This window comes from Toxotes jaculatrix, chromosome 8, assembly GCF_017976425.1.
Source record: "Toxotes jaculatrix isolate fToxJac2 chromosome 8, fToxJac2.pri, whole genome shotgun sequence".
Taxonomy (NCBI): domain Eukaryota; kingdom Metazoa; phylum Chordata; class Actinopteri; family Toxotidae; genus Toxotes; species Toxotes jaculatrix.
Window position 1 is genome coordinate 9,400,160 of NC_054401.1, and position 23,306 is coordinate 9,423,465.

General features: G+C 42.0%; 2 protein-coding genes across 6 annotated transcripts in view; one reads left to right on the forward strand and one right to left on the reverse strand.

Moving 5' to 3' along the window:
- Positions 1–421: 421 nt before the first annotated feature.
- Positions 422–7,205, forward strand: flot1b (flotillin 1b). 2 transcript variants are annotated; one of them, XR_005894387.1, is made up of 14 exons: positions 422–547; positions 1,414–1,464; positions 1,988–2,063; positions 2,291–2,381; positions 3,111–3,254; positions 3,405–3,524; positions 3,870–3,965; positions 4,109–4,261; positions 4,499–4,680; positions 4,774–4,819; positions 4,974–5,111; positions 5,349–5,513; positions 5,609–5,696; positions 5,736–7,205. XR_005894387.1 is itself a non-coding variant. In XM_041044259.1 (13 exons), the coding sequence occupies exons 2-13, from the start codon at positions 1,422–1,424 to the stop codon at positions 5,636–5,638; spliced, it is 1,284 nt and encodes a 427-aa protein (XP_040900193.1). In that variant the 5' UTR covers positions 422–547; positions 1,414–1,421; the 3' UTR covers positions 5,639–7,205. The 2 variants fall into 2 exon arrangements, 1 of the variants encoding a protein (XP_040900193.1); XM_041044259.1 differs by having other exon boundaries at positions 5,609–7,205.
- A 1,320-nt stretch (positions 7,206–8,525) lies between these two features.
- The window catches only part of ddr1 (discoidin domain receptor tyrosine kinase 1), a 36,035-nt gene continuing 21,254 nt past the window's right edge, over positions 8,526–23,306 (reverse strand). Inside the window, exons 8-20 of one of the 4 annotated variants that reach the window (XM_041044163.1) lie at positions 22,800–22,986; positions 19,848–20,097; positions 18,211–18,351; positions 17,489–17,545; positions 16,132–16,298; positions 15,417–15,624; positions 14,267–14,344; positions 12,749–13,050; positions 12,507–12,634; positions 11,143–11,340; positions 10,774–11,041; positions 10,366–10,515; positions 8,526–9,563 (exon numbers count right to left, since the gene is read on the reverse strand). In XM_041044163.1, the coding sequence (XP_040900097.1) occupies positions 9,423–9,563; positions 10,366–10,515; positions 10,774–11,041; positions 11,143–11,340; positions 12,507–12,634; positions 12,749–13,050; positions 14,267–14,344; positions 15,417–15,624; positions 16,132–16,298; positions 17,489–17,545; positions 18,211–18,351; positions 19,848–20,097; positions 22,800–22,986 (2,275 nt within the window). In that variant the 3' untranslated portion in view covers positions 8,526–9,422. Of the gene's footprint in view, positions 9,564–10,365; positions 10,516–10,773; positions 11,042–11,142; positions 11,341–12,506; positions 12,635–12,748; positions 13,051–14,266; positions 14,387–15,416; positions 15,625–16,131; positions 16,299–17,488; positions 17,546–18,210; positions 18,352–19,847; positions 20,098–22,799; positions 22,987–23,306 lie in introns of all 4 variants that reach the window. The other 3 variants (XM_041044161.1, XM_041044164.1, XM_041044165.1) reach the window with 3 other exon arrangements.

Consider the following 23,306-nt stretch of genomic DNA (forward strand, 5'->3'; position numbering starts at 1 on the left):
AGGCAACTCAAAGAGGTCAATGGAAATCAACATGCCACCTCAAACAGCTCAAATAAGATGTTTCAGTCCTCAAAATGAATTTCACAGGGTTTTTTTTTTTTTTTTTTGTGGTGGAAAGCAACTACATTTACGCAAGTACAGTACTTTAGTACAATTTTGAGGTGCACATACTTATTCCATTAAATGTTTCCTCGTAATGCTAGTATTTATTTACGTTCTAGTTTCTACATAAACCAGAACACTTCTGAATTTCAATCCTTCTTTTTATTGTTTAGCTCGACATGGAACAAAATGATCACATGATCAATGGTAACAGGCTTGATTACACGGCTACAATAGGCGCAGATGCAGTTATCCTCACCGACCACTAGATGGCGTCCGACGTGGGTCAGCTATTGTAGTGAGGATGGGCGTGGTCAGCAGATACTTCCCCTCTTATAACAGACATTTTTGCCATTCCTCTTTACGGCTCAGCGCCTTGGTAACAGCCTAAATCTTACCTTGATTTATTCTAAAAAAAGGCTTTTTGGATATTAATCGACTATCGGTAAGTTAAGCCGAACGATCAGTTGGATTTGTCCCATCGTTTAGTAGTAGTTAAGAGCTGTAGCGTCAACAAGGGACTGCCTTTTTCCATAGGCTTATTTGCGTTATCGACCCAGACCCGATTCCGCTGCCTTTTAATAGCTAGCTAGCAAACGTTAGCATGCGAGCGTACTTTCTTCGCAGACAGTCATTCGGTATTACATGTAATACACTGTTTGTCTGACGTTATTCTTGGAGCACTGAAGTGTTTTTGCACTTATTATTCGACAACATATCGTTTGCTAGGTTTTTGTGCAACGACCAAACTGTCCTGTGTTGTGGTTGTTAGGAGGGGGGCTAATGGTCAGGTTCATGGAGAAAATAAATATGAGGCTATGGCTTGAATGATTGACACAGCCATGTGTCAGTTGTGGGCCTTGAGTTATTACCATACACTTCACCTCCTTCACACTCAAACAGTCCTTCGATATAATAACAAACTCTTAAGATTATGCTGTTTACATATGAACAAAGGTAGGTGTGTTAATATCAGTGTTATTCACTCGTGGTGTCATCGTTTTAAAGGTCCCCCCGAAAATATTCTTTGCCATGAAAGTATTTTTAAATTGAACTTTAATAGCATTAACCCAGGAGGTGTGGTAGAGAGTTGAGCTTGTTCACTACAATATATAAATAAACATTTCCTTTGGTGTTGTGCAATCTAGTTTTATATATGCATTACATTGGTTTTCCATTGTGTTTTCAGATACAGCTCGGTGAAATCGAATAACACACACGATGTTGTCTTTTTTTTTTTTTTTTAAGCTGCCTGTAGTAATGTTCATGCTTTGAGAAGCTTTTGCAATCATGTTTTTTGTCTCAAACCAGGAATCAAGATGTTCTACACATGTGGACCCAACGAAGCCATGGTGGTGTCTGGTAAGATATTTTCTTGATTTCTCTTGCCTGTGTCTCTTCTTACGAGAACACAGGAAAACCGGAAAATTCTCTGCTGGGTATTAAAACACTCCTGTATCCATGATGCTGTATTGTTATTACAAACTTCTGCAGGTCATTGTACTACATCCTGTAGTAAATCATTATAACCATGCAGTAAAAGGAGACCAGCTTTGTAAACCAGTAAGCCTGTGTCATGTGAATAATTTAATCACGTCTTGTGATAAGGTGAGATTGAGCAACATGTATTGTCAGCTTGAAGTAAGCAAGGAATTTTCCTTCTTGCTGTAATGTGTAGGCTCAAACTGTCATGAATGAAAAGCATTACTCACATTGTTGTAATACGGGGTTGCTAGTTAACCTGTATCCTTGACCCAGCAGCGCTACACAAGTAACTAACTGTGTGTTACTGAATGGTAATGTAATGTTTATGTTATGTGTTCTCCCCTCCTCTCTCTCTCTCTCTCTCTCTCTCTCTCTCTCTCTCTCTCTCTCTCTCCTCCAGGCTTTGGCCGTTCTCCTCCTCTAATGATTGCTGGAGGGAGAGTTTTTGTTTTTCCATGTATTCAGCAGATTCAGAGGTGATTCTCTTTTCAGTCCTTTTCCCCTTTTCTATAAAAGTAGAATATAGCTGCATTAGGGAGGGAAGTGAGGGAAATAGATGTTGATATAACAGAGAGTTACGGGCCTGCTTGTCATTAGCGGGGCATCTGATTTAATTTCCTCTGTCTGCCCTGTCTTTCTTGTTCTCTGTTATTACATCTCATCTGTTCCACCCTTCCTTTTATTTAATGCAATTTCACCTCAGAATCACGCTCAACACCCTGACTCTGAATGTGAAGAGTGACAAAGTCTACACCCGCCATGGTGTCCCCATCTCTGTCACTGGCATTGCACAGGTAAGCTTTGAGAAGTTGATGACTGAAACACTTTAAGGCTTTGGCAAAACTGAGTGAAAAAGCTGTGTGTATTTCCAGAAAAAATAAAATATTTTGAGTAGACACCAGGGAAAGAGGCCAGCTGCTATTTAAAATCAACATTCGTCTACAGAAATAGTCTGTTGCACATACAGGCCTGGGGCTCACTGTATGCTTGACATATTAATGAACAAGAACAAGTAGCTACTGTGATTAAGTTAGAAATACAAAATACAGAAACATACACAAACACAAGCGAATTAAATGAATTACAAATACATTAGCCAGATGGAAAGTCTCATCAATACAATATATAAACCTACAGAATTCATCTTTAGTTCTGTTTGAAGGCTCTTTACTGTTAGTAAGTAAGGGGAAGGAAGCTGACACTTTAAAAGGTCCCAGGCTGGATGGACAGGGGGAATATGACACCACCATTGGAGAGGAATTAAAATGAGTCGTTGGTTATTTGTAAATGGACGTTGTATGTTTTTGACAGTATATAGTAGGGTTATAGATTATCTGGTTTTGGCTCCTTTAAATATTTGTGCTAGTGTCTAAATTTAAACTGTAAACTTAAAATCAGATATAGACAGATTTGTGTTCCTGTTGTGAACCAATCGTTTCCTGTACTGCCAGAGTCCAGCCTTGCTACTGCCGCTTGTTAAAAGCTGCTGCAGTTTCACACTTTCTTATTCTGTCCTTATACAGGTGAAGATCCAGGGCCAGAACAAGGAGATGTTGGCCACCGCCTGCCAAATGTTCATGGGAAAGTCTGAGACCGAGATCGCCCAGATTGCACTAGAAACACTAGAGGGACACCAGAGAGCCATTATTGCTCATTTGACTGTGGAGGTTGGTGTACTGACATTCTCTGCATGACATTTTCCACCCATTAAAGATGGTTCAGAGGCATGTTTATGATTCATTACTAACTCAATCACTAAGTGAAGCCTATATAATCTATGTAATGCCGTTTATGAATATTTCTATCTTTGCGTGCAGGAGATCTACCAGGACCGTAAGAAGTTCTCCGAGCAGGTCTTTAAAGTGGCCTCCTCTGACTTGGTCAACATGGGCATTGGTGTTGTCAGCTACACGCTCAAAGATGTTCATGATGATCAGGTACTTTATGTCTGGGATCATTTTCTGTCAGTACTAATGACAAAAATCTGATGATCATAACACCATACCAAACAGTAAGTACTGGAGCAGCAGTAGTTTCACTGTAAGCCCACATCTTGACAGTAAAGCACTTAGGGGATTAATATTGACTCACTGTTTCTAAGTCAACTGATCCCCAACTCTGCAACTGCATTAATGATCAATTAGGCCTAGACCTTAAGTGCTTCAGTGGTAACCATACCATCTCTTGTCTAATGTGCCACGTTCCTTTTTAATTGACTGAACTGTGTTGTCTCATAGTTGACTGTCACTGTTTCCTCATCTGTCTGTCTCTTGCTCTTGCAGGACTACCTTCATTCCCTGGGTAAAGCCAGAACAGCCCAGGTGCAGAAGGATGCCCGGATTGGGGAGGCTCAGTACAAACGGGATGCTGTGATCAGGGTAAAACGCATTATTTCTTGTTATTTTGTCATCCCTGTTGTTGTGTCTGCTTGCTCAAATGGATGAACTGAAAACAATAAACCACCAATTGAAGAGAAATACTTATATTTCTGTGTTTCCTTCGTACTAATGTCGATGTACAGGAGGCTCACGCGATGCAGGAGAAGGTGTCTGCTCAGTACAAGAATGAAATTGAGATGGCAAAAGCTCAGAGAGACTACGAGCTGAAGAAGGCAGCCTATGATGCTGAGGTCAACACGAAGAAGGCTGAGTCAGAAATGGCCTATCAGCTTCAGGTACAGTCATCTGTTCATGACCTGAACTTCTAGGGCCATGCTATGAGTATTTCTTAGAAATGCTTTAAGTTTGCTGTGTTTTTGTTGTATTGGTGAATTTTTGGCCTTGGCCTTTTCAGTCTCTTTCAGCTTGCATACTCCACAGGTTTTTATTAGGCTGTCTGGTCAAGTTTGTACCAGTAAGATCAATCCATATTGTAAATTGTGTTATACTTATTTTTCTGCTTCTCTCATCAGGTGGCCAAGACAAAGCAGCGCATTGAGGAGGAGAAGATGCAGGTTCAAGTTGTGGAGCGCACACAGCAGATTACACTGCAGGAGCAGGAGATCATCCGCAAGGAGAGGGAGCTGGAGGCCAAAGTTAAGAAGCCCGCAGAAGCAGAGAAGTACCGGCTGGAGAGGCTGGCTGAGGCACAGCGGTGAGTACTAGAGCATAATACTGTTGGCTCAAATGGTTTTGAAGAGAGTGTCCATCTGTACAATTTAGCTCGGTCTCTCTTCCCACCCCGCAGCCTGCAGCTCATTATGGAGGCGGAAGCCGAGGCTGAGTCCATCAGAGTGAGTACTGCCACATTTCCTCTTTGTAGAAATATTTCCTCCTTTTCTCATCTGATAGGTAACTTGTCATATTGCATTATATGCCTCACCGTGGTCAGGACTGGTAGTCTTGGGCCATTCTGTTATAAACTGTAATCTGTGTGTGTGAGTGTAGATGAAGGGTGAGGCAGAGGCTTTTGCCCTGGAGGCTAAGGGCCGTGCCGAAGCGGAGCAGATGGCCAAGAAGGCCGAGGCTTTCAAGCAGTACAAAGATGGAGCCATGGTGGACATGCTGCTGGAGAAACTGCCACTGGTCAGTCTGACTGTCATGGTTGGATGAAGGGATGACGGATAAATGATATTAGAGCTGTATGATTAAATCCTATGTGACCATTAGGGCCATTTTGTATTGTGTTGTTTCCAGTGTCACTTTTTAACTCTGAATTAGTTTTAGGTCATTTATCAATCGTTTGCTCATTCTTTTTTTTTTTTTTATTCAAGAAAGAATAGGTTCATTGTGTTGACTTCAGTGTCTTTGTTTTTCCTGCAGATGGCAGAGGAGATCAGCAAGCCACTGTCAGCAGCCCAGAAGATCACCATGGTGTCCAGCGGTGGCTCAGAGGTGGGAGCTGCCAAACTGGCCGGAGAGGTGCTCAATATTATGACCAAGCTGCCTGCCACTGTGGAGAAACTCACAGGAGTCGACATTTCCCAGGTACACTGGAGCATTTGTGTGAGAGACAGTTAGATAATGCATGAGGCCTGGTGCAGGCGGTGATCATCTCAATGTTTCTTTCACTGACTTCACAGGCTGGAGGACAGACCACTCGCGTGCGTTAAGAAGAGAGGGAGAGTAGAAGCAATCAGGATGGGTATCACCAATATTCAGACTAGGAGCTCCACGTCTCCTCCTTGTGCCGACAACCACTGTAATGAGTCCGCCAACACCATAGTCCTGTCTGATTGTGTGCATGCTTGTGTTTCACTTGTGTGTCTCTTTTGCTGTTTCCTCATCTATATAACATGGATGAGATTTTTCTTCCTCCTTTATGTATTTTTTTTTTTCATGTCCCTGACCTGAGCTGTGTGTTTTCTGCTGTGGGTGACAGCAAAAGCAGCCACAGGGGATTTGGTTATTGATGAAGCTACTTTGTTTGCCTCAAGGAGACAAAAGTCTCTGCCCACTTTAGCAAGTGACAGAAGTAGAAATTCCTTTATCTTTTTATACTTGACTATCAGTATGCAAGTTTTTACTTTCTTACTGCAAGCAGCCTCATTTATCCCTGCATAGGGACTGGGTCAATAAATTGTTCCTTTTTAACTATTTGATGTGGAAACTGAATTTTTCTGTGCCTTTCAATTCACTAAATGCTGACGGGGTCTTTATATCAAAGCATCACCTCAGACTTTTTTGAGGGGATGTACTGTTACAGTCATTGTAGTTTTATACTATTTACTTAATACAACCTAACTTTGTGTTTATTATAAAAAGACAGAACAAGCAGGGTTGGTTTTAGTTTATTCTACAGGTCTCGTGGTTGTAACTTAACAACATTACTGGGCCCAGACTCATGTCAGTTGTGCTGCAAGTGGAAGGATTTGTTTTGTGCTTTAAGATGAAGGGAATGGAAGTGGTTAATGGACAAAAGCTATTGTGGTTTCCTGTAAAAAGAAATGAAAGCATGTTTTGATGGAAAAAACAATTCAGACTTTTATCTAGCTTGCTGTAGTGTCTTCTAGGTTCTTGATCTAAGACAAGAGTAAAGAAGGACCATCACTAACTAACCAACTGACCAGCCTGCTGCTTTGATGTGCTTGCTGCCTAGAGTTTAAACTTGATATACAGGAGATATAATGATTTTTTTTTTTTGATTTTTTATTGTACTGATTTTCCATTACAATGTGATACTGGTTATTATGGATTTTGGCTGATTTTAGGTCTTGTAGCTGTGGGAGGTTTTGAATTACAGCCCAGCACCTCTGACTGGGAGCTCAGGTGCAGATTTTTCTCTTTCTTCAGACGCCTCACTAACTGTCCAGAGTTTTATTGCATTTTGTTATTGCCAAGTGCCTGGTCAAAACAGCCAAGTCAAGTTGACTTTTCTCGTTTAGCCTTTCACACTTCTCTGTCAGGGAGTGATTCTTTATATCTGATAACTAATCGTAAGCCGTCACTATTGACAACTGTAGATAAAAGCCAAATCGGTCTCTGCTTTTTTTGTACGTTCTTGTATCTAATCCTTCACTTTTCTTTAAAACTGTGTTGTTGCATGTCTGCCTTTTAAATTCACATAAGAGGTTATTACATAGAGTGAAAGTTGTATACTAGAGTCAAATATTAAAGATGAATATGTAGTGAAATGTTGTAAGACAATGTAGACAATAAAATATGGTTTAATCACTAAAACCTGTTGCTGTTTTTTTTCTGTTGTCTTTATTGAGGTGACTGAAGTTTCCTTTGGCCCACCTAATGTTTCATAGACTAAAAGATTAATCGATTAATCTACAAAGCAGTTTGCAAATTAATCAAAAATGAAAGTGATCATTGGTTGCAGCCCTAGAGCACATCTGGATTTATTTGAAAAGGTTAACTTTATTAAAACATCTACAAAAATAGACAACACAATGAATTACAATGGCATCGTGGTAGCAAGCGTTCTACTGAGATACAGAAGACCCCAAATGTAACAAAGAGCTTTCTATATATTAGTAAAGGAAATTCTGTCCTTAAAATATGTACATACTACAATGTTCAACTTCAAAGACACAGAAGGATGAAAATCAGACATCAAGGAGTGTCTAAGTACATATAGTATATATAAAAATATGGGTTTAGTTGAACTACAGTGTATCAAAATGACTCAAATGGCACGACCATTCACAATCAGTAAACATGTAGTACTTGATAATCTTGATCATCTCAGGACTGATTTACAGTGCTATACAATCAGTAAGGTAGATGCATTGATTCTACCGCAGTCAGCTTAATGTACTAAACATGGGATAATGCAGAGGTTGGAGCTGACATTCACACTAAGGTCAGAACTCCCTGTACCAGCATTCCCTGTCTGAGCAATGCCTTAACTGTGTTTTTAAAATACAGTAATGCATTCGGATGAGCGAAGACAGATTATTTGATGAGTAAACACGTCTCAACACACTGAAAGTTTCAGAACAAAAGGTTTTCATACATTTCAAATGAGATGAGCTGATGGTGCCATTCCATTTTTTAAATAATATTTTACATCTCATGGCTTGGCGATGCCTTGTCGGAGAGGATTTAAAAAGGCAAACAAATTATGTCCTTATAAAATACATCTGTGATGCATTTTGATCTCCCCTGGCAAATATCTTAAACTCACTGCAGGTAAAATGCATCAGAATCCACATCAACAGGAATCATATCATATCAGGCCCCTCAAGGAGAAGAGTTTCATCATGGCTGAGGGGGGATATGCGTGTGGGATTTAAAGTGCAGCTGGTTGTGAAATTTTCCTTTCTGTCTCGGTCGAAGCCAGATACGAAAAAAAAAAAATTGCCAAAACACCTGAGCTGGCGCATCTGAAGATGTCCCATCCACTGCCCCGGCTGACAGAACTGTCTCCCTGGCTGGAAAAGCTGTTCCAGTTTGTGGGTCACATCTCATTGGCAGCAGCAGACTCGCCTCTTCGGTGCCTTTTTCTCCAGGTTTGGAGGGTCTATTTGGCACCAAGGATACAGTTTTTTCCCCCTGTGGCTTAAAGATGGGGTTTAAATACTTCTGTGACTTTTTGACGGGGGCATGATCACATTGCAGAAAGGGGGCTGCTGTTGTCTGGTCCACTTCTTTTCACATTAGTCCACGATAACTTAGAGTTACAGCTGTGGATGTGGGTCATTATGTAAGGTTTTGGGGCTGAGATAGAGGATTGATGAAGGCTCAACAAACATGGCAGGTTCTCCTATCATCCAGGTTCTACACAACCACATCCAAGTGTTTTCTTAGATTAGTTGGTGTCTGAGAGAATTTAATCATTCTGATGTGGAGTGATTTAAACATGTGGAGCAGGCTATACATACTATAAATACAAAGATAGTCCCTGTATGCACAGTTTCATCTCTGATTGACAGGTGATCTGTCCTGTTCCATTTGAAATGTTGAACAAAGAAAAGTCACAGAACTTTAATAATTGTCCACTTCCTAGCTTGCTATGGTCATAGTATGGAGTATTATCTGCTGTTTAGCTTCTGCAGCTTCTTGCATTTTGAACTCTACAGCCACATAAACCCTCCTTGTAAGTTAATTATCTGAGAAGAGAGAAAGTTCCTATGCAGACTGCACCCACCACCAACCATTAAAATGTAGCTCAGACTGTTACCTATCTAAAGCTGGGGTTAGATTTTCCTTTGGGGTTGGAGTCTGAAGTGGAAAGAAACCGAACCAGCGGTGTCTCAGCCCCATCCTCCAAAAAAGTACAAAATATAAAAGCGAGCAACCCACTTTCCCCTCTTATCTGCCTCTGCCGTGCAGCACCTCCACCACACTGATTCAGACACCCTCTCGCTGTAGCAAGGATGCATTAACGCACAAGACATTTCCCCTCTTTAACAATGCCATTTTTCTTAATTTTCTCCAATTCACTCTTTACACCATATTCATGGCGTCCTCAGTGAGAAAGGAGTGGATGTAGGCGAAGGATGGGCGGAGCTTGCAGTCTCTGTTCCAGCAGCTCAACATGAGCTCGTAGAGACCCTGAGGACACACAGCCGGCCTGCTCAGATACACCTGGGGAGAGGGAAGGGGTGAGGGAGGAAGATGTATGGCAATGGGGATGAGTTGCATAGTTGGCCCTTTTTCATTCTCTGGGATATTTTCATGCCCTGAAGGTCACGAAGCCACCAAATACTGAATGTTAATACAGGAAACTGGAACAAAAATGTATCTTATTATTAAAAAATAAAAAATAAATCAATAGTTATTGGTTTGTTGGCGCAAGAGATGCCACTGATTTGTAGATCAGTGGTTATATGAGTTTCACAATTTGTAGATGAATGTGTCTTAAAAGTCAAAGAAGTATATTATATTTATTTTATTCATTTGATATTTATTGTGAGGGTTATTATGTCATTTCTAGCTTGTAATTACTCCCACAGCTGAGTAGAGCAGCCACTAGAGGGCCTCTGATCACATGACATTCCACAGTCTTGGGAAGCTGGGCTCCTGGATGCAGCTTTGTTAAACCCAACAAAAGCTCGATGTGAGAACATTTCAGAAAGAAAGGACAGCCATGGTCAGGAGGAACTCTGTGTGTTATTATCTGAATACACAGCTAAAAACTGATACTGAGGCGAGACCAGTTCAGATCTTCAACAAATCAGTGATTCACATTCACATCACGCTAGTTGCTGCTTCCTGTCCGTTATCAGTTTGCGCTCCAGTAAATTTTGACACACAGACAATCTGATAAATATTCATTTCAAGGTTACAAAGCATAAATGGTGCTTCTGGAAGTCACATGTGAACTAAAACACTCTTACATATAGCTTCACCTGCGGTGTATGTGTGTGTGTGTTTCTGTGTGACGTACCTGTCTGCCCTGGTCTCTGAAAAACTCCCCAGCGTTGTCGATGACTTGTTCATCTGTGAGGTTGGAGTACGGCTGCTCCTGACAAACGCTCAGCATCTCCCACAGAGTGACCCCGAACGCCCACACGTCGCTGGCTGTGGTGAACTTGCCCTGGGAACACACAACCACACAGATCAACTCCATCATCTTCTACATCATAATCTCCATCAATATCAAAATTAATCAAGACTTCAATTCTTGATGTCAAAAAGTTCCCGTTGTTGCATGTACAACTCAAAACTGGTAACTGGTTTTCCATGATGAGGTTGATCGGTGTATATTGTTGATTCTGATCAATAATTTATCAAACCAGACATCAACCCTCACACACCATCAGAAGCACAAACACACACGTTCCTGTCATCTCACCATGAGTATACACTCCCACGCCATCCAGCGTATTGGCAGCACCGCCCGGCCCTGGATCCTGTAGTAGTCTCCTGCATACAGATTCCTGCTCATGCCAAAGTCTGCAATCTTGATGTGACGCTCGCCGCCCCGATCCTCGCCGCTCTCACCCCTCTCGCCTCCGACCAGACAGTTTCGTGTGGCCAGATCCCGGTGCACAAAGTTGAGAGAGGAGAGGAACTTCATTCCTGACGCAATCTGGCTGGCCATGGAGATGAGGGCCGGGTAACTGTGGGAAAAGAAGACAGAGAAAAGAATAAATAAACCAAAACTATAACTGCATTTATATCTGTGTAGATGTGCGAGTGTGCATGAACGACTTTTTGTAACCTGATGGTCGGCGTGTTGTGCAAAGGCCCCGTCTTATCCAGAAGCACTCGGTGAGACAGATACTGGTTCAAGTCTCCACATTCCATGTACTCAGTGACCATACAGAGCGGGTCACTGCTCACACACACTCCCAGCAGCCGGATGATGTTCGGGTCCTTCAAGCGAGACAGGATCTTCACCTCTTTCAGGAAATCGTTCCTACCGGGGGAAGCAAAGAAGAAGTGAGATACGGGAGAGACAGAGGGATAAAAAAGAAGCCGGTGAATTTGGGGGCGATAGAGCAAACAAGGAAAAAGGAGTAAATGACGCAGAATCTGGACTTCCTCTTCAGCCTAATGTAAAATCGCTTGAATTTTAAAGCTTCATCAAACAACACTGAGCAAAGTAAGAAAACACCCAAGTCTGCGGCTCTATGTGGCTTTCAACCTCTCTGATTTGTTTTGCTGGTCAATATGTTTGGATTGCTCCAGCTCTCACTAACCTTCCACATAAGCCTCTCCTAGCACACAAACCCACACAAGCCAATCTGACGTGCCAAGCGCAAAATGTGTGGAGAGCCAAAGCAAACAAGCTGTCGGTGAAGGGAGTCAAACATCTTGAAAACCACAGAGACTCAGATATTTTTTCTGGGGTTCTGAGGGACCAAACCAGGGGTAAAGTATGAGAAAATATTGGCCTTGTATTTAACAGGTGAAAAAAAAAAAAAATCTGTGCTCTGCTTCTGCTGGATATGTTACGGATGAGCTATGTTAGGTAACTGATTAATAACACAGTAGCCATATGGTGGTCATACAGTGTATGAAGGCTCATTGGTGTGTTTGTTTTGGAGTTTGTTTCTACCCTCTAAAGGATATATATAACCTCAAAATCACAGTTTGAATTAAAAATTCAGCAGAAGGCTTTGAGTTGAACATGTTGAGATTTATATTCTTGTACATTCCTACAAAAACACCCAAAGTTTTTTCTAAGAATTCCATGATATTACCTGACTCCTCGAAGAAGTCTACCAAATTCCATTGCTTCTGTTTGTTCTACACATCTAAACATTATGGCTGGAAATAACATTATTTCATTATCCATGAAGCTGCTAATTATTTTTTTGATTAAGTGTCCAAATCCCACCATTTAAGAAGCTGGAACCTGAAAACAAATAATCAATTATTATTTTTCTGTTGATAAACTAACTGCCTAAACGTTTCAGTTCTACTTAATATTCTTTGATATTTCACTACTATGATCAGCAGGAAGTCTGCAGTTCAGTGAGCACAGGAGAAAGTGTGAGAGAGGAGGTAAGCTGTAAAAGCAGAAAGAAAAACTGTGAACCACGCAGAGTGCAGGCTCAGCTGTGTATGATGTTAACAGACCTGGCGTTCTTGGAAGCATCTGGTCGCAGGATCTTCACTGCGACCAGAAGAGGGCGACCCTTTCTCACATTGAAGGGGAACTCCAAGTTGGGAAGGTCCTGAGGGTTCTCGATTTCACACAGGTGCACCTTTCACAAGTGAAAAAAAAAAAAAAAAAAAAAAAAAAAAAGAGACGGACATTGTTAAAGCACAATCACTCTTCCGCCCACCCACATTTACCATTTATCCAGGTCATTTCTCACCTCCCCAAACTGGCCCTCTCCCAGTTTCTCCTTGAAGATGAGACACTGGCGAGGCAGCTCTGGCAGCGGGGCGGCGTCGGCCCCAGGGCTAGAAGAGGCCAAGGCGGGCACAGCGTAGGTGTTGTTACCGCTGACACCCTGCAGGCTCACGATGTCTGCCTCAGCGTAGTGGGGGACGCTGGGAGGCAGTGGGGGAGATACGGGGGGAGAAAGGGAAGGGTAAGGAGGGGAGCCGGGGTAGGGAGGAGGCTCCTCCTGAGTTGGGGGGAAACCCTTCTCCATGTCCATATCCAAACCACAAGCTGGAGGGAGGAGTAAGAAACAGACAGGGTGGATGAAATGGACAGATTACTTTGAGAGAAGAGAAACTGTGATTAAAAACAGGTTTTGTTTTGCTTTAAGACAGTCTGTGAGTGAAAGAATCAGATGATCTTACAAATTCAGACAAAATGTTATAAAGGGATAATTTGGATTGGGGAAATTTTATTTGACAGTAATAACTACAAAAATCTTTTGTACAACACTTAAAGTTCTGTATAAGAAGTAAAAGAAGCAAAAACAGAAAAATGCTATGGTTTAAAAAAAAACAAAAAAAAAACAGGATGTTGAAAAGGCTCTGAATCACAGAGACGGGTATGAATAAAAACTAGAAACAAATCAATATAACACGATACTAATCTGGAAAAGCAACTTTTAAAACTGAAAATTTGTAAGAGATTGATGTAGATTCAGCCACTCTGTAGGGGCTGTTGAAAAACCTTGACCAGATGGTACACACATTGAATATATCTATGGTACAGTTTGTACAATACATATAGTAGAAGGATTTTTTTTCCCATGATAAAAGAGTGAGTGGATGCCTTTTATGTCCAGTCTGAAGGTACAGTATGTTCAATAGTGATCTTAGCTTAGTTTACATCCATTTCTGGATGTCTATGGCATCGAGTTGCAGCTCCTGTCATAAACAGTGATAAATAATACTACATTTGTGATGGATGGCTACAGCCTCTTAGAATCAAATCTTCTAGGTGTAAGTCTGTTCAACCTATTTTTAAACTAAACTGGAGTCTACTGCTTTAGTTGCTGATAAAAATCTAAACATCTCTTAAAGTTTTAACTTAACAAAGATGTCATAACTTAAGTGTCAGGAATCATTCCAGAGTCAGTAGGATTGCTCCTCTGGCCTCCACAAATGTCTGCACAAATATTTTATTTTATGAGCTACGACACAAGCGTGTTTTGTACAATTTGTACAGTTCCCCAAATACCAAACTATCCCTTCAAACAAAAGCATGAGTCATTCTGAGTGGTGAGTGAATGAGAGTGAATAATTATGTGAGTAACAAGAGGAATGATGAAGGTCAGACACATGCAAAACAGACTAATCAAGTATGGGACACATTTTTTTCTAGAGTTGTCTGTAAGAGCACTTCTAATGCCACAGCCCCGGAAAGTTGAAGGTGGGTAGTGAAGTAGGCGCCCCTCCAGACTGTGTCGGCCTAGTCCAAGGTGTCTTACCCTGGGGCACATTGAGGCTCTTTTCCTGAGCCTGAGAGGTTCTGGGGACGACTAGAGGTCTTGAGCCTTTTCTGTGATCTGACAGGAGCAGGTGATAGGCTGGGTTGTTTAACAGCAAGGCTGGGAGGGCACACACACATAAACACACACGTACACAAACACGCACAGGACGAGGTGGGGGTACCGTGACATGGATCATACAACATGATACAAAGTGGCACGTGACACAAAACGAAATACACACACATACAACAAAACACAATAACAACCATTAGCATGACAATGTTAGCATATCCTTTATTATATAAGGAGAGGAGGTGGGGTTGCATTGACACGTGGAGCACAGAACAGAAGAGCAGAGCAAGAACAGGCAAAGTTAACATCACTCAGGCCACAATCAAACATAACAAGAACCAGTGGATGAAATAATGTTTTTGTTACTCATGTTATTTCAAACTCACACAGGCGCCCAGTAAAGACGGCATGCAGACCTCCTGTGGTGCAATGCAAGTGAAGGAATGCCTTTTCTTTCTTTACTCCTCTTTTTCTCCTCCCTCTTTTCTTTTCCTTCTCTTTCCTCAGAACAATAGCTCTTCTGTGCCCCTTCTGCACTGTGCATCATCTTGGAGGCACTCTTCCTAGCGGGGTGTTTGGTTTGATTTACTTTTGTTTGGTGTGGTGAAATACACTGTAATACCAACATTTTCGTGATATACATGCTGCCTTTTTTTTTCCTCCTGCTGTTTCCCCTTTCCAAATGAGTTTACTTATTGACATGATCAATGGAGGTCGCAAAAAGCACAGACACAGGCACGCAAATGAAGCAAGTTGTAAAAACCACATACATGTCTGCAGAAATTTTAATTCTGTACATATGGAAAGTTGCATTGTTTCACATTTCCCACTGACTCCATGCCAACTGTGTGTGGCTGACTGTAGATCAATCTTTGTCACTATGTATTTAGCATGTGGTATGTTTTATTGTATGTCAGCTACTTATGTTCTCTGTCACACTACTAAACTAAATGTGATTTTTTTTTTTGACTGAATCGCTTCAGCTACAGCTAAAACAATGGACCCTAGAGGTATCAAACATATCTAGTGATACACTCCATGACTGTTTTGCCACAGGTGTGTATTCATAACTTACCTGTGCTGTCTCTGTGATCCCTTGGCCGGAGCAAAGCGCTGGGTTCCTGGTACTCTCCTTCTCCCTCTCTGTCATGGTCACGATCATCAGGGAAAGTGTGTATGCGCTGGTAGCGGCTTGAGTAGCTGTGTGTGTTGTTGATGACCACATTGTCCGAGGGGACCGACAGGTGGACGCGCAGTTCATCGCTGGACAGGCTACCCTGGGCCTGGGAGGACGGAGGATTCACTTGTATACAGGTAATATAAATGCACCATCTGACTTTTTCTCACTTAAGACTTTTTCTCACTTAGGACTATTTATTCTTTAGAAAGTAATTAATGAAACTGAAACTGTTAACAGCAAGATCTATAGAGTAACCAGGACATGGTTTCTGGAAGATAAGATTTTATTGATTCAGTCGTATTTTTTCAAAACTTTGACCAACACAAACAACAAACAAATTTCATTCAACTCCACTGTACTGAGGTGTTAGATCTCTGAGACACCTGTAGATGTACCAAATGTTTGACTCATAAAACCAAGACTGCATGGCTAGATACCACTTAGGGTAAATAAGAAAAAATGTGGACAAACTGACTCTTTAAAGCTCCTAAATATAAACATGAGAAACCTGCAGGTAAAGCCTAATTATAGCTAAATTACCAACTACAAGCAGGAGTAGCTGCTTAACAATTAAATGAAAACATTGCATGTCACCTCAATTTTGACTCACCTTGCCCAGTATTTTTTTCCAGTACTGTCTCCACAGAATGACAGCTATCACAGCCAGCAGCAGAAGGATGATGCCCACCAGGCAGCCAATCAGAATAGCTGTATTACTGCTGTCATCCTTGGCTACAGGAAGGCCTGCTCTGGGAGTCACAGAGGCAAATTCTGGCCCTAGAGGAGGAAATTACAGGATGCTATGTTAGGTATTTGTATGTGTACATGCCTGATTGCCTGAAACCTGCAGGTATTTAACCATCTTATGTGATGTGTATGGGGCATTGTGAAACACTGTCTCTATCTGTGGGTGACTAGACGTAGGCGTGAGTTAATGCACTCGTCAGTCTGAGCATTAGCTCTTTCAGTGCAGTCACGCACTCACTGGGGTCACACACAGACCAGCACAGTGTCATGAGGCTTACTAAACATCTGATGGGGATTGTCTGTGTGAGTTTGCATCCAGTATGCCCGCTCATACCACAGGGATTCTCAGAGCCTGCAGCTTCGAGAACAGAATGTGAACACTGTTTTGCTTTTCAACAGCTTTGTAGTTAACTATTAATCAGAACCACATCGTTATTTTTTCTCCTCTGAAGGTCAAGTGTGACATGTTATTTAAATGCAGGATGAAAGAGTTGCATGAGGGTAGTTGAGTGTTAACTTTACACATAAAGAACCTCTTGAAACCACTTCACAAGAATAAGTGGAAAAAAATGGTTCAGCTAAAAAGAGGAAAAAACAAGCACACATACTATAACATGGTGCCTTTATGTGCATGTATGCACATACGCATAAATATACATCTGAAAGCACAGACTCATACACATATATTTAGCAGAAAAAGATTTATACAGCACATTCTTACAGCAGAAGACACCCCATCCCCCCACTCTCTCTCTCTCTCTCTGTCAGTTCTACACCATGCATGCGGGTAATAAATAAACCCAAACAAAGCTGTTCAACCACAGCCAGTAACAAGGACAAAGCAGCATACACGCCACAGAAAACCATTTCCAGCTTTTTAAAATGCCTGTTATTGTTTAGCTGTGTAGAACAGAGTCTGTTCCCAAAAAAAAAGAAAAAAGCATGCCATTTGTGAGACCGCAGGAAGCCAAGTTGTTATTGTACATAAATATAATGTACTATAGCCGTGTTAGCATTTTTCCTACAGCTGTATATCTCCAAACCCAGGGGACAGAGCCCAGTGCCAAAGCCTGCCCCTGTAATCCCTCCACCATTATACTTCATACTCTCTACTGAGCAGTGGGACAGTTTTAAGATGCTGGACAAGGGCCAGAGTGGATGGAGCAAGCTCCCCTCCCTCAGTTCATCTTATCTGTCTGTTTTTTTTTGCTCTCTCTCACCTGGCAGCGTCCAGTTACCAGTGGAGTCCATCGTGAAGGTGGTGGTGGTGGGGGGTTCTGGAGGAGCGAGGGATGAACAAAGGAGGAATGTGTGAGAAGAGAGGTGACGAAGAGTCAGAAGAGAGTGATGAGGAGAGGAAATCATGGATACCACAATTGGGGCTTATTTGGCTTTTCATCCGTCACAATGAAAATCCCCAAAAGTTTTCACCAACTTTTTAAAAGCCAGACCAAGATGATAAAAACACTTTAGAATTATAAGTTAAAATATTTGACCTTTAATGTTTAAGCCAAATCTCTCCTGCCCTTTAAGTACAATGAAATCTGTAAGATAAGCATCCGGCGTTGACTTGGGTTCAGCGAATGCTGGCTCGAAGCCAAAGGATTTCAGAGCTCATGATAAAGAGGGAGGCTAGTCAGACATGGGCCTCCTTTGGCACTGCCTGCCTCTGGCTCTGCTTTAGACACATGGCTTGGACACACTGCCGACATGCTCACACTCATCACAACTGCAGAGGAGGAGACGAGCACAGAGACAAGAGGTGATGAGGGAGAGATCAGAGGAATTAGAGAAGCAGGAGGGGTGGAGCTTGGTGTGTGATGAAAGGGGACAATGGAGAAAGAATGGGTGGTGGAAAGAAGGATAGCATAGACAAGAAGATGTGGGGGTGAAGAGCAGGAGCAGCAGGGGGATAGAGGAGGAGGGGAAGAGCAGGACTCACCGGAAGAGCCAGCAGTAGTGTTGGAGGAGCTGTTGCTCGATGTGGGAGGGGAGGTGGTGTGGTTAACAGGAGGAGGAGAGGAATTGATGGTAGGAATCTTGGGAGGATGAGGAGTAAGGGTCTCTGTAGCATCAAATGGCTCTGGACAAGGAGAAAAAGAGAAAGAATCAGGGAGACAATTTAATAAAAATGAATCATGTTATATATGTTTAGGGGGGTTTCCTACGTCACAACACACTGTCTTGGTAGTCCTCAGCTGTTGGGAAACAGTGGTTGTGGTTACAGCTGGTTGTGTTTCCAGACAAAGACTATTCATTTAAGGAGACACAATTATGTTGTTTTTGACTGGGAACTGATCCGTTCTTTACCGACTAACGTGAATGATTGTGTTAGCTCGCTAACCGTAGTTAAATGACTGTATTGTTTTAAATGTCTACACTCATAACAAGGCTTTAACCATTTATTGCAGCAATAAGTGTTTTAGTTTGATGGTGTGGCAAGCGTGACACAGAGTGTCCTCAAGCTCACAGACCCCCCCCCCAGCAGAGCCTGAGGTACACAACATTTAATGAACAGGAACCCATATTGAAAACATTCAAAATTCATGTAAAGCTAATGACTCGATGTGAGTCAGCTCTGGCCAATGTAAGACCATACACCTGCATGATTAGGTAATTTTCATTGTGTAGACTCCAGTTTATAGTCCAGGATCATGAACCAGACCAGTGTACTGGTGCGACATTTATCACCAGTCTGGCATGAGTCCAGCAATCAGACCACAGCTGGATCAAGTCATTTCAACTACCTTAGAACAGTGTGATTACTGAGAACTGATTCTTATCACGCTACAACAGACAGTGTTTTGGGGTACAGAGGACAGTTTAATTAGTCACAGCAATCTCAGCTGGAGAGCAACAGAGGAGTCCTCTATCTGACTCCCAATCAGATAGGCATAACTCCTATCTTCACAGGAGATATCGAAATCCCATTTCTATTCGCTGCAGTGGTGTGTTGCAGCCTGTATACAGGGAGATAGTACGACGAGACAGCAGGCGGAGGGAAAAACTGGCATTTTTCCAGTAAACACTTTCTGATTCTGACTCTGATAAACTTTAAAATTAATTAGCAGGGAAGAGAAAATAACTGACAAGAAAATGCGGTAGGCCTATTTATTCACACCTTTGAACTTATTTGGGTAAAAATTTGTCCTGCTTTCTAAAAAACTGTGTTTAGTAAAATACAGCATTACGATGTCACTAACTTGACAAACGTCTTGTGTGTCAAAAATGCTGATTCCTTAAATTAATCAAAGTCTTTCTGGAAATGGTCACAGTAAGTCTGGAAACAGATCTAGTTCATCAGATTTCAGAGTTTCCCTTCACTTGACTTTTGATTTGAGCATTGTTTTCCAGGCATCCAGTTTTCTCTTGCTGCTGTCTATATTTAGTTATTGTTAAGGCAATTTCAAATCTGTACAACTGGACCTCCGAGATAGCGCCAGACATAGTTGCTAGGATATCTGTTACACAAGTGCAAAACTCTATAGAAGAAAAACTGCCTGCCAGAGCTATAGAAACACATATCTCACTTTTGAAAAAAATAAAAATAAAAACAATCACTTAAATTCAGTTTCCTACCAGAGAGGAAGGATATCTCGCTGATGAGTAGCCAGCGGTCAGCAAAATAGAATTTGCAGCGGAGGATCTGAGCCGGCCGGCCACCCAATGGGAGGGTGATGGGTCGTGAGGAGGGGTCCTTCAGATCCTCCAGGGGCACAGGCAGCGTGAGGGCGGGAGAGGACCAGGGCTGGAGGATGCCAGGCTTAAAAAGACACTCTACCTTGCTGAAGACACGGACGCCCTGGGTGTGGCGGTTGTTACTGTGCACCTTGAGGAAGGAGATGAGCGTGTGAGTGCAGAAAAGAGAAAAGAAAGACGACAGATGAAGGAAACAGAAACAATCTACACATTTCAATTAGCTCGACCTCTGTGCAAACATCTGGAAAACTCTGGGAAACATCTTGGCCTTAATCATTCATTATTCGTGGAAAGGGAAGAGATTCAATTAACACAGAAAATGAATGACGCGTTCTCATCCTGCTCAGCTGTAATTGCTTCGGCACGACTTGAGCTCAGCTGAACAGGACTACAAATGAACAAAATTAGAACACAGGAGGGAAGGGAAAGGATGGAAGAAAAGAAAGTGTGTGACAGGAGACCGATGGAGGAGAGCAGAGGATATATCTCTCCTGTTTTTACAAGCAGGGAAAGGCCAAAGAGAGAGGAATCCATAAAAGCTGATCTAATATATGAGGCGTCATTGTGGCTGAAAGAAGGAACGGGAGCTTAAGGAGAGGAGATGGAGGGTGTTTAAAAGGACGAGTGAGAGGTCAAAACCGTGGATCTAAGAGATAGAAAATTAAGCAGGAGATGAAGAGAGGAGATTTTTTTCCCCAATGAAGGAGAAGAGGTGCTGCACAGGGTGCTCTGACAGGTTACCTATTAACCTAACACTTACTGCAGGGCCAGCCTCTCTAACCTAATCCACATGTTAACGCGCACACACACATACACGCACACACACAAGAGATGCGGGAAGAACAGCTGCACCAGATGCTGAGTCGACATGTAACTGATTCTATGTGGAAAGGGACAAAATGGGGAGTGTTTTTTGTTGGTGGTGGGAGTCTAGTAAGTCAAGAGAACCAATGTAATTCACTACTCCTTTAGGGAATACAGCTCCAATGACCCGCACAAAGCTTAATTTGAGAGCATAACACTGCATTCATTACGTTTTGCTCATTTCATCATAAATCTAACCTACATTATGAATTCCCTGTGATCTTTCTTTTAGTTGCCTCGTATTCCACATGCGCTTACAGAGTAAAGTTCTGAATAAATTCCCAAAGGACAGAACTGGATCTTTTCAAAGGCAGATCAGAGTGCGTCCCTAGTCAGTCTGTTAAAAAGTCCTGTAGGAAGTGGAGGTTATGACTGACAAAAGGTCAAAGAGCAGATTTCCCTTTGGGAGAGTGATTAGACACAGGTTAAGGAACTCCGACCTGCAGAGACAGGTCGAGCTAGAATTAGGTTCAGGTTCCCATTCTTTATTTATTTGACCTGTGTGTCTGACATATCCGCTCTGCCAAGTCAGAATAATGGTGTGTGTCAGCTGAGGTTAGTGTGGAGAAACCACTGGGGAAAAGGCAGGAAAAACAGGATAAGCCTAAGAAAAACACTTAAAATACCGCTGGGAAAAAATTTAAAAGGTAACTCAGAAACACTAGAATAATAATAAATATGTGATGATAAAAAAAATCTAACACTGAGAGAGAACACAAATTTTGGATCTCAATCAAAACCAGATCTCTATCACATTACTTGACTAAGACTAAATGTGGATTCATGCTGTTTAGTATGCACATGTATAGGGTGAATCCCACCCAAACCAACATTCCAGCCCACGTCCAACAAGACAACACAGTTATAACTCAAACTGGGTTGCTTCATATTATTACCCCCCCCCCCCATTGCTCCACAAACTAACCCCAAAACCCACACAGACGCACAAACAGACTGTGATGCAACTCGGTGGCACCCAGAGAGCCAAACACAGACACACTGTCCCGTGACAAACAATGGCACATTAAAACTAATTAAATGGCTGCAAAGCTATTCAAGTCAAAACGCTTCTTTCTGGTGAGACGGCAGATTAACAAAGTTATTGTACTTAAAAAAAGAAATTAAAAATAAACAAAAGACACAAAACAAAGGAGGTAAACAAACCTAGCTCTGCTGCTGGAGTTCATTTTAAAGGTTGCACTGGTTGGAGCTACGGGAATTTAAGGAATTAGATCAGATGCAAAAGGAAACAATCAACCTAATGTCCTGCCATAATCACAATGACACGCTTGTCTTGTGCTAATGAGATAATTAATTAACCAAATCAATGTATTAATTAAAGAATAGTTCTTTGTCATTTTTTATTGTTTTTTCATGACATGGGGGAATAAGTTAGGGCATCTCCACATCTTGAAATACTGAAGAGTTATAAAAGTTGGATAAAATCGGTTTTAAAATGCAGATTTATGTATCAAAGGTGCTCCAAAATCTAATCAGATCATTTACACTAAAGGGAGAACCAGTGATGTATGAAGAAAGTTTGCACTGTTAGGTTTTAGTTTTGGTTTATATATATATATATTTTTCAGAGGTTTTTGGCACTTTTGCGTTTACTAGATGGTCGACCACTTTGATACAGCCAGGAAACATGGTGATTTAGGATGAAATGCATGACATGCAACTGAGGCCCCCAGCCGAAACTGAATGCGGGACGTTGCGGTTATAATGTGCAGTGTGTGTCTTAGGCTACGAGGAGGCCCTGTGTACGGTTCTTGAGTTACTGTGCTGAAAAAAAAAAGAGGTTCCAGAGGAATAAGAATGTTCTGCATAACCCTCTCACATTCATTTACACAAAGCAACACAGGAAAGCCTGATGCTGTCTGAGATTCCAGTGGGATAACAACATCATGACCCTCTCACATTCAGCAACACATCTATCATCATACACAAACAATGTTCTCCTCCTACCTGCATGCTGTGGAAGACACGTGGTTTCTCAAAGTGGAACTCGATGTCCACGCTGCCTTGCCCGAGGGCTTCCCGGCTCCATCCCAGGTAGTCATACCCCGGCCACACCCGCAGCTCCTTGGTTTGTATGAAGTCATCTCCTCCCAGGACACCGTCACACAGCTGACCCAGGCCCCCAAACTGCATCCTGCGCACACAGCATTGTACGGGTTAACATGTGGCTCTGTGCAGAAATAATGCTGGTCGCTGTGGAATGCTTGACACTTTCTGTCTCTAGAGACATCTATGTACTAGCATCCAAGCATGAATAAATAAGCATATATACATAGATGCACATGCAAACAAGTTGGCACAAACACACACACTAACTATGCAACGTTTTTGTCCTCTTCCTCTCTTTCACATAGAAATACAGAACCAAAGCAACACAACAGGATCACCTAATAGGTCCCCTCGCTCCCAGCCCTCTGGGTCTATGCCTCACACTCACATCTGCTACATATACAT

What these genes read in the sequence shown, in the direction of transcription:
- flot1b (XM_041044259.1), top strand. Translation starts at nt 1,422, where the DNA reads ATGTTCTACACATGTGGACCCAACGAAGCCATGGTGGTGTCTG. An exon ending in CGAAGCCATGGTGGTGTCTG is followed by an intron (nt 1,465 to 1,987) that starts GTAAGATATTTT and finishes TCTCTCCTCCAG; the next exon opens with GCTTTGGCCGTTCTCCTCCT. An exon ending in AACGGGATGCTGTGATCAGG is followed by an intron (nt 3,966 to 4,108) that starts GTAAAACGCATT and finishes GTCGATGTACAG; the next exon opens with GAGGCTCACGCGATGCAGGA.